The sequence below is a fragment of the Schistocerca americana genome, chromosome 1 (assembly GCF_021461395.2).
Source record: "Schistocerca americana isolate TAMUIC-IGC-003095 chromosome 1, iqSchAmer2.1, whole genome shotgun sequence".
NCBI classification, from domain to species: domain Eukaryota; kingdom Metazoa; phylum Arthropoda; class Insecta; order Orthoptera; family Acrididae; genus Schistocerca; species Schistocerca americana.
Window position 1 is genome coordinate 144,395,704 of NC_060119.1, and position 14,731 is coordinate 144,410,434.

The 14,731-nt window shown below is 38.0% G+C and overlaps 1 protein-coding gene across 1 annotated transcript in view; it reads right to left on the reverse strand.

Annotated features, from left to right (window-relative positions):
- LOC124551183 (protein HID1) overlaps nucleotides 1-14,731 on the reverse strand; it is an 87,820-nt gene that overhangs the window by 26,130 nt on the left and 46,959 nt on the right. The window contains exons 8-12 of the mRNA XM_047126175.1: nucleotides 13,209-13,299; nucleotides 12,983-13,108; nucleotides 12,794-12,898; nucleotides 12,540-12,704; nucleotides 139-372 (exon numbers count right to left, since the gene is read on the reverse strand). Coding sequence (XP_046982131.1) covers nucleotides 139-372; nucleotides 12,540-12,704; nucleotides 12,794-12,898; nucleotides 12,983-13,108; nucleotides 13,209-13,299 — 721 coding nt within the window. The remainder of the gene's footprint in view (nucleotides 1-138; nucleotides 373-12,539; nucleotides 12,705-12,793; nucleotides 12,899-12,982; nucleotides 13,109-13,208; nucleotides 13,300-14,731) is intronic.

A 14,731-nucleotide genomic window follows, 5' to 3' on the forward strand; every position in this document is an offset into this window, starting at 1 on the left:
CTTAATAACTCTTTTTAGTGGGAAACTATGGTGTACTTTCAAGAAATAGGCGTGTTACTGCTCCAACGCATATGCTTTTCCAGGTAATGCAATTCTTTATGTACTTTATATGTGTTGAATTTATTTTCTAAAATTTACCTGGTGTGTCTGGAAGCGTTGCCTTAAGTGTTCCAGGTTCAGCAGGCAATGCTGGATGCGATCCCTCCATACTAGGAAGGTCCTTTACATTCTCGGCAGATGACGTGCTCGGTAGGTGACGGCGAGTTCTTTTACTGAGGGACTTTGAAATAGTCCCATAATCTGATGGAAGATTGGCCAATGCATGGAAAACTTGCCTCTTGCGAATAATTGTGTACACAAGATTGGAGTTCCCTGAAAATTTCAAATAGATCACGCATACATTAAAAATGAAATCTCAAAAGAGAAATGCAAAGGCTCAATATAGATTTAATGCTAGTTATTGAAGTGAAATGGAAAGAGTATGACTTTTAGTCAGATCAATATAAGTTAATATCAATATCAGAAGAACAATGTGTACCTGGAATAGGATTTGTTATGAATACGAAAATAAGGTAAGGAGTGAGTTGCTGTGAACAGTTACATGAATGAATTTCTCTCATCAGAATCAAAAGCAATCCAACAGCAACAACAGTTTAGGTATATATGCTAATGTCAAAAGCAGATAGTGAAGAGAGAGAGAATATGAGGGCACTGAATGGACAACTCAGTATGGAAAGGGAGACAAAATTCTAATAATCGTGGTGGTTAGAACAACATAGAAGACAGAGTTATGGATGAATATGGGTGTGGTATAGGAATGAGAGTGGAGTAAGACTGCTTGAGTTCTGCAATAAATTTCAGCTAGTAATCACAAATACACTGTTCTAGAATAACAAGAGCTATATTTTGAAAAGACCTGGAGACATGGGAAGATACCAGATGTGTTACAACATTGTGAGACAGAGACTCTGACATTAGATATTGGATGGTAACAGGAAGCAGGTTCAGATTCAGATCGCAATTCACTGATGATAATGTATAAGAAATTTGGATACAGAGGTAGGGATGAATGTTTCAAGTTTTCCCAGGTTGTAGACACTGTTATAATGAAAATCACATCTGCTAATTTTGTAACCTGGTGCACCAACATTTCACCAAGGCTGTCTCAACTTGAAATATATGCTCCTGTCATACAGATCTTTACATTTGCACTGACAAAATCAGTGTACATATCACATCACACCAAATCCATTGCATTAGTAGATCTTCCTGTCCCCACCTTTCATGACATACATTTACATGTTTGTTAGGTTTGTCTATCTTACAATAGTATCAAACGCACTCATGATAAAATCAATTCGGGTTCTTGTAGTGTACTATCTCAAACTAATATATTTACCATCCACCATCATGCACGGTTGTATTTATCACCACAGAAATATATTTTAGATGTCATCTATTTTTCACCTTCCTTTCACTACTATGAATTCTGTCTTATACAGCACTAGCTGCACTTTGAATGCATTGCATTGCCTCACTCTTTATAAGTAGAAACACCTATACAAAACAGACAAATTTACAATTACAACATAAAAGGCAGACTTTTTGTGCATTAAATTAAGTTGTAAAAAGTTTATTTAATTGCCTTGAGATATACAATATTTTTGGTCTTCCTGTCTTCTGCGTAAGAAATTTTGCAGCTGTCCTACTTGCGAGCATGCAAGATGTAACTGACCACATGCAAAGCACGGGATTTCCCAGACTTAATCTACTCCCCTGAACACTCAAAAAAATGTGAAGTCCAGGTTGCAATATCAACAACATTTTGAAGAGGATGGATTGCTACTCACCCTAACAATGTCAACCTTCCTTCATTACCTTGTACCACCTTGGACTGGAACAACTGAACCACATCTTTCATCAGGGCTTTGATGATCAATCATCATGCCCTGAATCGAGGGACATTATGCCCAAGATCCTTCCCACATCTCCTAACACGGTGTTCCATACCCCACCCAATCTCCACATAATCCTAATCCATGTCTATGCTACACCCAATCCCATCCCCTTTCCCCAGCAATCATATTTCAGTCCTGTCACAGAACTATCATAGCCCATCAGAGGCCGGCCACCTGTGAAAGCAACCATGTCATATCCCAGCTCGGCTAAATCATTGCACAGCTTTTTATATTGGTATGACTACCAAGCAGCTGTTTACCAGGATGAACGGCCACCACCAAATTGTGGCAAAGAGTAAAGTGGACCACCCTGTGGCACAACATGCAGCTGAACATAATGTGCTTCATTTCAATGCCTGCTTCAATACCTAGGCCATCTAGTTCCTCCCCTCCACCACTAGCTTCTCTGAACTACGCAGATGGCGGTTATCCTTACAACGCATTCTCCACTCCAGAAACCATCCCAGTCTAACAGCCTAAGGTAACCTATGGTCTCCAAACCCTTCAACCAACACATTTTGCCCCTCTGTCCTCTCACTTCCTGCCAATTCAAGTCCCCCATGCTCATTGTGCTCTGCTCTGTGTCAACACCACCAGCCTTTTCCCCTCTCTGCTGCTCTCCTTCACAGCCCTCATTCCCCCTCTCATTAGGCAGCCTTCTCTTTTCACCATCTAGTCCTTGGTAGTCTATGCTCGGTCAGGCAGCAGTGACTTCTCTTTCCCGGCCAGTACCCTGTTATCCCTCTACCTTTCCCGCCCCACTCCAGATTGCTGCTTCTGCTCGACATGACACATTGCATTTTGGCTGCAGTGGCCAGAGAGAGCTGGTCATTATGCATGAGGTGTGAATGTGTGTATTTCATTTCTTCTTTCCTTTTCTGAAGAAATCTTTAGCTGAGAGCTCAGTGTGTAACAGTCTTTTTACTGTGCCTGTCTGTAACTCACTGTGTCATCTTTATAGGAGTTGCAACCTATCCTTTTCGTAACAGTACTGAACTTCAAATTTTGAATCACAGCTAGCACTAATTATAGAAAAATATAAGTTAATGTGGATGAGTAGGAGAAACAAACCTGTGATGTTGAAAAACAGCATTAGTCATTTGCTGCTTAACAGAGTCACATCAATTAAATATCTAGGTGTAACATTGCAAAGAAATATGAAATGAAATGAGTTTTTAAGGATTGTAGTACAGAAGGCAAATGGTTGACTTCAGTGTATTAGGAGAATTTTGGGAAAGTGTGGTTCAACTGTAAAGGAGACCACGAATAGGACACTAGTGCAACCCATTGTTGAGTACTGCTCAAATTTTTGAGATTTGCACCAGGTCAAATTAAAGGAAGACATCGAAGCAATTCAAAGATGGGCTGCTACGTTTGTTTTCAGTATGTTCAAACACAACGCTGGTATTACGGAGATGCTTCGGGAGCTCAAATGGGAATCCATGAAGGGAAGGCAACAGTCTTTTTGAAGAACATTACTGAGAAAATTTAGAGAACCAGAATTGGAAGCTGACTGCAGAATGATTTTACTGCTGCCAACATATATTTCGCATAATGACTATGAAGATGAAATAAAGAAATTAGGGCTCTATTTGCATGTGGGACAGGAAAGGAAATAACTAATAGTGGTACAGGGTAGAGTTCAAGTAGAATAACGTGGCAGGTAGATGCACAGCTGGCAGGAGGAGGTGGTGGTGGTGGTGGTGGTGGTGGTGGTGGTGCGGGGGGGGGGGGGGGGGGGGAGGGGGGGAGGGGGGGAGGGGGGGGTTGCAGGCAGGTGCTGTAGGGGAAGTGTCACTCTAAACTGAGGCTTACACTCTCATTTTTTGTAAATATTGAGTGGAGTCCCTCCATGCTCAACCTTTCATGGTGACCATTCAAAAAGATTTGCCATCACCTCCAATTTGGTTAGTATCTAGGAAGAATTCCACTGAAAATGCAACAAAAGCAGCAATTTCTTTTTGTCCGACATTTTAACCATTTGTAACTTTCAGAGAAGCATCAAGAATGCTGAATTTTGAGTAAGATTTACATTTCTCTCTTTGCCACATTAAAATTTGCTTCTTTTGGAGAAACATGGCAGAGATTACATAGTATCACCTCACTAACATATTGTGCAGACATAACTATAAGAAAATTCTGAAACAATGGTTTATTAAGTGAGGAACTGGGAAAAAGAATGGTCAATAGCTTATGAAAAAGTTGCGCAGTACATAGACCTGTTTATTACTACAATGGTTTACATCAGTTCACAGCTTGAACATTTAACTATTTTACGACATACTCAACATTTCTGTCGATGCATTTTTGTAGATGCAGTGGCTGTTTTTCTATGCCCATGTCATACCACCTCGCCGCCATGCTGTTCAGACAGTTATGAACCTCTTCTTTCACTTTGCTGTCAGAGCTGAATCGCTATCCGGTCAAATGTTCTTTTACCTAGGGAACAGGTGATAGTCACTGCACACCAAGTCAGGACTATAGAGTGGGTGGGTTATTATGTTCCACTGAAACTGTTGCAGGAGAGCAATGGTTTGCCGAGTGATGTGTGGGTGAGCGTTGTCACGGAGAATGTGTATGCCCTTGCTCAACATTGCTCTTCTCCAGTTCTGAATTGCCGGTTTGAGTTTTTTCAGAGTCTCACAGTACCTGTCAGCGTTAATTGTGGTCCCAGTGATTCAGCTCCGACGACAAGGTCAAAGAAGAGGTTTATAACTTTCTAAACAGCATGGCGGTGAGCTGGTATGACATGGGCATACAAAAACTGCCACAGCGTCTACAAAAATGCATCGACAGAAATGGTGAATATGTCAAAAAATAGCTAAATGTTCAATCTGTAAACTGATGTAAACCATTGTAGAAATAAACAGTCCTATGTACTTATAAAAAAAATAGGAGACCTTACTTTTGGGATTACCCTCATAGATGCACTGCTTGTGGCTTTGCATACCATGGTGGAACCCGAACTGCAACTTAAGTAAACGATTTCAATCGGGCGATCCATGTGGGGGACCTTTAACAGGGTTGCAAAGTGGTATCTTCAATACTAATCTGAAGTTTAAGGTTATCGAGTAAGTTTTGAAAGTCGGGAGTTGAAACAGACTTATCCCATCTATTAGTTTCATACTGCATAAAATAGGTTGCAAGTATTTGGAAAACTATTTGAGAGAGAATAATTTTTGTGGGCTGTCAATTGTCAAAATGTTTGCTACAGAAAGTAGAAATCACTGATTTAAGACTGGAACTTACAATAATGGTACTGGACTGATTGCCACTATAAGGGTGATTTTTTCCGCTGTGTACAAACTCTTGCAATTTGTTGATAAGAGGATAGGGAACAAAAAGGGTCTAATGAACTTATGTCCGGAAAAGCATGGTTTACATGCTACAAACCATTTATTCCATCATACATTGTTGCAGAGACTGCAGTCTAATATCCACTGTACCATGCAGACACAGTTACAGTTTGTGTTGCAAATAGTTTCCATGTGCCTCAATGCATGCTTGTACATGCCGTAGCATGTTCTCTCTCACATGTTCACATCAGCCAGGCTGCATCTGAACGGTACACGAATATGCTGCTCTACTGTCTCCACATCTGGAATGGGCTCTGCATATGCAAAACTTTTGAGATTGACCCATAATTGGAAATCACACAGTTTGAGATCCAGTGAATAAGCAGGGCATGGAGCTGGACAGCCCCCCCCCCCCCCAATCCAATCCATCAACCAGTGAAGACACAACTGAGATGCATCCAGGCATTAACAGCAAAATTGGCTGGGGCATCATCATGTAGTGGCCACATAGCCCTTCGAATCATCAAAGGCAGTTCTTCCAGCAGGGGAGGCATAGTCACCTGTAAAAACCACACAGATTGTTCTGGCCTGTTAGGTGATGTGAAAGAAAGACTGGTCCCAAAATACAGTGGCCAATTATCCTAGCCCACGCTTTCCGGCTGCACCGATGCTGATGATTCACTGTCACCATACCATGGATGTTCTGCACACTATCCCACAGATGCTCTGCATATTATCCCACAGATGACTGTTATGAAAGTTAAAGATACCACTCCGTGTAAAGGTAGCTTCATCTGTGAATAAGAAGGATGACACGAATCCCGGAATCATGGTTACCTGGTGAAGAAACCAGTGACAAAACTGCTCCCGATGTGGAAAGTCTATTGCTAGTAAGCCCTGCACACACTATAAGTGATAGGCATAGTAGCAATTGTCATGAAGAATGTTCCACGCTGATATCTGGCATACCCTGTCCTGGTGGGTCAACTGCCTGGTACAGGCATAGCAGCCACCTTCCACAGTGATAATCACATTTTCCTCCAAGTCTGGGATGTCCGAACATTTCAGGTACTTCCTTCATGATTTCCTGCTTCCTAAAATACCCCTTTCTCAGGCAAACAGTGAAACACTGTAGCAAACATTGAATGCTATGGTGTTTGTTGGTGTAGATAGGTCTCCTGATACAACCTTGCTGTCAGCTGCCTATTACCATTTGCCTTTCCATAAGTAAAAACTATTTTGGCAAGCTCGTGATTTGAATATGGAGCCATTGTGTACAATTCTGTATCACATCCACTATAAGATGAATCAGCAAGAGAAGTGAATCGGACACAACATTACCCATGACTATGGCAGAAGTGGGCACTGGGGCATGACGTACAAGATACAGTACCACCCTCTAGGAGGAAACCACGCATATTTTAACTGTGGCTGCATGGTACAGTGAATATTAGACCGCAGCCTCTGAAACAAAGTATGATTGAATAAATGGTCTCTAGCATGGGAACTATGCACTTCCGGACATAAGGTCATTAGAACTATTTTGTTCCATATCCTCCCATTGATCAACCCTAGAGTTTGTACACACTGGAAAAGATAACCGTGTATATTGTAAATGGTGATCCATTTCTATTCTGTTGAAATTAGTAGTGGGCAATACATTGAATGGTTAGCTCATTTCTCAGTAAGCGATTGCAATTTGTTGCTTTAAAGGTGCATGTACTGAGGTACTACTGCCAATGCGAGATCCATGTTAATTTACAACTGTGGGTGAGCAGCAAGCTCGCTGCACTGATACAAACACGTATCAATAATTCCTAAACAGAAAGGTATCTAATTGCGATCTTACGGCAAAATAAACCTGGAAGATGTGAAGACTGGATTTAGTGATAAATGCTGGACACTACAACAGCCATTCTAATAATGAAATCATAGAAAAGATGGATCATGCTACTACTACCTTGTGTTGATGTAATGAGTGACCTTTTATTTTTTTTTTCCATATAGGGTTATAGTGGGTTCACACTACATCAACACTGGAAGAGGCATTGTTTATGATTCATTTAAAATCAAGGCTGAAAGTGGTGGTGACAGGATTTTTTTTTTTTTTTTTGCATGCATGCATTACTGATTTGTGTGTGCCTGATATTGCGGGCACTCAATCACACACCTAAAACTGTATTGTTATTGATGAAAAAGACAAGAAAGCCAAGGTGTTATTACACCCAAGTTTGAAGCAAAGGTTTGTCTGCTCACAATCCCATTGTGCTAGTAACTTAACGGATCCCTAGTAATTTTCTGTGACAGATGCATTGGTTTCTTATTTAGTAGTACAAAGTGGTAACTTTTTTTTGTGTTCTGAGAAGGGAAATGGTGATATTGACTAGACAGGATAGATGCCATGTACCTGGTGTGCAAGCATATAGGTCAGTGGCTGCAACACTATGACTGTCCTGTTCAGTTTACTGTGTTCAATGGATTACTATGGCTTGTTGTAGGTATGTTTATTTCCTGTTAGACAGAGGTATTTGTTGTTATTTGGTGTATGTTGCACCTTGAGTGGAGAGAGTAAACAGAAAAGTAAACTGTTTAAGGTTGGGTGTCACAGTTATCTGAAAATCCACATTGTGATGCAAGCTACTGTAGTGACACCTTTATTTGTTGTCACTTTCTTTATACTAGATCCGATCCTTGAGTGATATCATTGATTATTAAGCTCTTTTTACTTGACTGCAGAGTTATTTCCTGCAACATTACTTTGAAATTAGCACCTGTAAGTTTGCTCACTACATGATTTCTTATTCTGCCCTCCCACCACAGTACATACTCATTCTCACGATGCGGTTGGTCCAATGGACAATACACATAAGACAGATTGCACTTAACACTTTTGAAGTATTCCAAGTAAACTAATTACAGGAATGAAATACTAAAGGTCGTTTTCAGGTAAATGGAAAATGCCGTGTGGCTAGGACCTCCTGTCAGCTAGATAGTTTGCCTGGTGCAAGTATTTCAAGTTGATGCCACTTTGGCGATTTTCAGTTGTTTCTACATGTCACACCTTATCAACCCCCCCCCCCCCCCCCCCCCCCACTGCTAGTGGTATATCATTCTTACAAAATTTTTATACAAACAATGAGTCATGCATATACCAAATTTGGTTGAATGTTCCTCAGTTATGCTTTTATGTCATGCCTTTTCACCCCTTATTTTCGCAGTAAATCTGTCCAGATAGCAGGTGATGTGTGTGACAATTCTGATAGAAACTGTTTCAGGCATTACAGTGGTATCCTGATATGTCATTGTCCTGTCTTCACAACCTCCCCCTTGCCATTCACAACTATATGCATGAAACGTCACAGTGACTTCCACCAATAAGTCTAGTGACACCAGAAACCATAGATTTGATATTAATATTGGTAGTTATCAAATATTTTTACATGTCACATCTTCTTATCACCAACCCCTCCTCTATGTTTATATAAACAGTGAGTCATGTATATACTACCATTTGATTAAAATGTTCCAGATGTTCCTTAAGTTAAGCTTTTATGTCTCCCAAACTGTGCATTTGGTGTTCCCATTACTCTAGTCTTTTAACGCAATTGTTACAGGAGTTTCAAAAATTTCTGTTGCTGTAATTTTTGTAATTTCTTTTTGGCAACGACTTAACAGCTCTTTCATAATGCTCCATTTTTCCTTACAATCTTTCACATTTCCCCACACCATAAAGCAAACATTTTATTCCAGAATCACCTTTAACTCGTCTATTGCACACTTTAATAGTGAGTTGTTAACAACATCTTTCAACATGAGAAAATACTCTTCAAGAGAGTCTTCCCATTTCTTCTTTAATTCAGGCAGTACCAGTGGCCTTCATGCCAAATTGTTCTTGCAAAGCTTTCCTCAGTTTAACAGTAAAATCTCAGATAGCCCTAAAGCATTTTTTTGTTGTTGTTGCAGGATATTGGTTACTGCCACAAATTAACTTAAGAGCACCCTAAAAGTCACAGACCAGTGGTGCAAATTAACATTTATTATATGGATATTTTGAGAAATACTCTTTGATTCTATAACCCGTTTTTCAATCAAAATCTTTTATGTTTCTTTCTCCAGTAAACTTTGTCTTTTATAATAATTGTAATTTCAGTTTCCACTAAAGTATTTATACACAATATGGCGTAGATTTCTCCCAGTTCCACTTCTGAAAATGACTCTTATATACATGGCTTTATGTTCACTAGCTTTCAATTCAACAGTGAAGTCACAAAATTCTCTCATATGTTTCCAATGTTTTCTGTCATCTAGAACTTAACCTGTTTACTTTTATACTCTGTTCATAATAAGAATAAAGCTGATATAAACATTACGCCATGTATTCTATCACGTTTACTTGAATCTCAATGGATTTTGTTTCATGTGGAGTGGACGCCAAGCTGTGTCCTGTACAGTCAAGTAGGATCATAAGAATATGTTTTATGCTGTGTTACTCGCACACAGACTGAGCGATAATGCAGAACAAAAGTTTTACTGGCTCATTAAACTTGGACCAGCTGGCTGGTCAGTGCTGTCCAACTAATCTGCAATTATATGAGCAGTTGCAGTTCAGATGTTAGAGAGACCAGCAGAGAAACAATATAGCTTCAAATGTCATTTAATTTTTAAAGATAATGAAATAATATTAGGCAAAACTCCAGCACTACCGCATGTTTCTTGGGTGATGTGACTGAAAACATATAATGCTCTCGTTCCCACCTAACATAGTATTCTCATTATGAACAAGATTGATGAAAATGCCTAACTTAGAGACGGGTAAATTTTCTAAGTGAACTACATGTCATGCAAAAGCTTACTGCTTGGGATTTCACGTATTGCTTAATACCGAAGCCACTGAAGGTATTAATTAGTCTCTTAGCTCCTTCCTTATCCCAATCTGATAAATACATTTCAGTTGTGAAATTGTCATCCACTATGTTGGTAATGAGGCAATCAACAACAGAATCCGTGAAACCATCCAGGCGCCACATTTTCTCCTCTTTTGTGACATGTCGTTCTATATCCCACCAGCATTCAGCAGTAACATGTGAAAAAGCTGGGTGCATTAGTTCCAGTATGTCTGGCAGAGTCTTGATATTTCTCATGATGAATCCCTTAACTTGGCTCCAGATCAGTTTTGTTGGGTTCATATTGTAACAGTACAGTGGTAAATGTAAAAACACAGCATTTGTATGGTGTGCTTGATGCTGTGAAAATCATTGTTTTTCATGTTTCTATGACACTTATCACTCTGGTTGAGAGACTACATCTGTCATATAACACAGTGGACATAGTCCAAATAAAAAGTATTTGGTTTTTCATTTCTGTCCTAAAAAATTAAATTATGTTTTCTTAATTTAAGCAACCATTACTAACAATCTTTCATAAAATATCAATAATTAGGAACTTGTATTTGAAATGAAAACAGGGATTTTGCATGCAATATGTAATTAGAAACAAGAAGACATGCATTATTTGCAAAAAATGATTATGAATTTTACAATTACGAGATGTCGGTACTTCAAATTGAACGAAAAAAAGACCATGGTGAGATCTGAACCAGCAAACCCAATCTACTATGCTACCAATTCTGCTACATATCCAACATGCATCTGTATCTCCATTGTATCAAATACAGTCCCTCAGAAAACTTCAAAGTCGCTTTTTCTGTAACTTTATGAAAAACATTATGAACAACCCATTTCTCGGCACTTTCTAACCATGTTCCACAAGTGTGTTCCACTACGGGGCAGTAAGCAGCCTCAGCCATATATTGCGTATTAACAGTGCAAAAATCAGAGCACAACAGTACAGACACTGTGACTGTACATAATTTTTGAAATAAAAACTATAAAGCTAAAGCATGATTGAGAAAAACCTTGATGGCTGTTAATACTTTAGAATATCCTAAAAGTTTCATTTAATGGAACTTAGTATTAAAATATAATACGTAAGTAGGTCCTACTTACAAGAGCTTAACACCACCTTGTGTGCGTGCTACAGCTTCTGACCAACCACTGTACTTGTGTTTGTTTACATCTGATTTATTCTTATGATGAACAGAGTATATAAAGATTTAATGGCTTTAAGCAGTACACAGGTTATATTTTAATTACTTTTTCAATTTCGCCTAAAGTTACCATTTCCACATATTTCATCACCTTCTTTCACTCTTAACAGTGTTCCAAAATAGCAAAAACAGATCTGTTATAATGCCTAAAAGTTAATGCATAGATAAACCTATCACCAAGATTCTAATTCAGTGTTCCACACTCAAACTTGTTTTATGCAATAGTTTTTTTTTTCTTTTGGGTTGTTTCTCCTTTTGGCACAACATATGAAATTTTTTCTTGCATCATTCTCTTATTTAAAATTCATATTCTCATATTTAAAATATGAGTCCTAACTGTATATTCAAAATCCACCTAATCACATGCTACTACACAGTAACAAGCAAAATAAGGCTCAAGTAATTTTATTGTATTCATCATCATCATCATCATCATCATCATCATCATCAGAGGGCCAAAAACTGTTGTTAATCCTTCTGTTGATTGATGCAGGGCTCTACAAATTTGTAGGAATATAAAGTTTCCAAGTTTCACAGAAACCATTTATTATTATCACTTTTAAAAACTTAAGTTATGGAAATGTGCAAGCTTTCAGAGCCAGTGGCTCCTCCTCCTGGAAAAAGTTATGGTAAAAGCACACAGAATTCTGGGTCAGGGGAGAACTTACAGGATGACAAGGAAAGACTTGTTGGGGGTGGCACTGGCTGAGATTTAAAAACTACAAAGAACAAAACACTGCAACACACATTTTCCCCATGAACATACAATAACTACTGAAGATTTATTGGCTTCTTTGGTGCATCATTTGCCTTGTTAGCAGAAAAATCTTTAAATCCTCCAATGAAATATACATTATAAAAATTGAAAGTGTTTATCTGAAATGTATCTTGCAAATCAGTAAATTGTATGTTATTCCAATGACTTCTGCTTAAGAAGTTCCCTTCATCATTACTGAAACCAATCTCTTGCTCATAAGGTCGTAGCAGCAGCAGTTTGAGATACATTGTTAAGAAAACTAGAGCAACTGTTTCCATAGTTATACTGTTAATACTTGTTTAGCATGTAACCCAGTAAAGATATGGAATCATTTTGAGCAGTTTGTCACCATATAAACAACAGGAATTCAGATTCAAATCAATTTAGCCACACTATATTATGGAACTTGTAACAAAACTTACCATCGAACTGGTACTGTATGATGTTATTAAAGATTTCAAGTAAAAAGAAAACTAAATGGTGATTTGTTGGAGATGAAAATAGGAACCATGGAGTACTAAATGCTTCCAACAAATGTAACAGTTTTGTGCTTGCAACCATAGAAAGGGTTTTCAAATATGGTGACACTGAAACATAAGAATATTTTCAAAATTACAAAAATGAAATTAAAATTTCCTTCAATAATTACGAATTCTTTTCAAGAAAGGTTCAGTACCATTAACAAGGATCGTCAGAAGACAGTCAAATAAAGGCTGCAAACGCTGATGTCCAGTAGTAATAATCTTGTGAAAAACAATGATTAAGAGATCTGCATGTGTTCCTGAAAAAGGGAAAAAAAAGACATCAGTATCTACATAGATAGTTCAAATAAATACGCCAAATTCACATCAGATAATTAATTTACCAGTAAACACAGGTATATCCATTGGTATTGTGGCAGTGTAAGGTTTGTTTAGACGGACACCAAAATTTCTCTCTCCACTGAGCAGGAGCAATATAAATACTCCAATGTGCATCAGGCCCACACGAGCTAAGGAGAAAAATCAGAACAGTTGTGATTAGGAAATATCTGAAACTGTGTTCATAATACTGGAATACTATAGAAATGAAGCAAGATGATGCCTGCTTACATTGATCAGCCCTTGAATCATTGAGATGATAGAGAATTGGCACCAAAATTTCAAGAACATCACTGCTCTTCAAAACATAGTATAGGAATTTCTGAAAGTAAATTATGTTATTTAAAATTAAATTCATAAGACATAAATAAATATTGCTGATACAAAAAGCTTTTCTTGGGTTTCCAATTTAAATTAAACAGATGAGAGCAAATCCATAAAATATAATTTACATCTAATTATCTAACAGAAGATAAGAGTCATACCATTCATTAATAAACTTATCAGATCAGTGGAAAATCCAGGATGGAATGCAAAAAGCTCTATTTGTGACAGTCTTTTTGTTGTGCCTATCTGCGACTCAGCATCTCTGCTACATGGTGAGCAGCAACTTTCCTTTACATAATATTGTTATCAGGTAAGTTACCTTTAAGATACTTTACACAGTACAGCATGGGATTTTTAAGGAGCCAAACTCAAAAATTTCAGGTATTACGATAAATAATTTAAGTTTAATAACCATGCCCATCAAGTGAATAGGAATCAGGTTTCCCTTTAGGATAAAATGCTTTATGCAATACAGATTCATTGCCAGAACACCTGCTGCTATGTCAATGCCCTGAATGTTTGAAATATATACATCAGGGAGATTATTCCTTAGATAGATATTTTTGTATGCTCAATCAAGAAAACTCATTTTTAAATTTCTTTCTACGGAAATTTTAAGTTGTTATGATGATGACGATGATGATGATGATGATGATGATGTGATCTGAAATGTACAATGACTGAAACAGAAGCTGCATTTGATGACTCATGACAAAACTTGAGAAAATTACATTTGCAACAGAATATCAAAAGTTGGAATGAGAATCCTACGACTATCATGAAACCAACTGAAGAATTGTGCAACTGGTTTACAGTAAATTGAGCAAGATTTCATATCTCGATAGCAACTCTGAAAGGTCACCAAAATATCTACACATGTCAACCATAACCACTTTGATACACACAAAATGCTTTTAAGACACAAGTTTCCCGGAATGTGGGAATAAGTAAAAGTCAAAGGGTCCCACGTGTGGTCAACAGGATGGCTATTTCAACAATTCTTACTTCAAATCCTTCAGTATGCAGTGCTAAAAGATGAGGAAATTTTCTCAAGTGTCCACTTACATCAGTGGTTGCATGTCCATGGGCTTTAAGACAAGTGATCCTTGACAACTGTTAACTGGTGAGTCACCAACCATGGATACCACTGATAGCTCAAGAAAAATTTACCAGTATATATGGCCGCGAAACTAGGCATTCATACAATGTTACAGCATCTTTGTTATATCACCTTCAAGACACATACACTTTTATTTGAATTAAGCTCTTGTTTTCTTAACTGTTGTAAATGAAGATGTCAAATCTTGACCAGTATTGGATGGATTTATGTTAACTGACGAAAACAAAACAATTCAAGTTTACCAATTAGACCAAAACACATGCAACATGACCACTTTAAAAAGCTGCACAAACATAACTACTACACA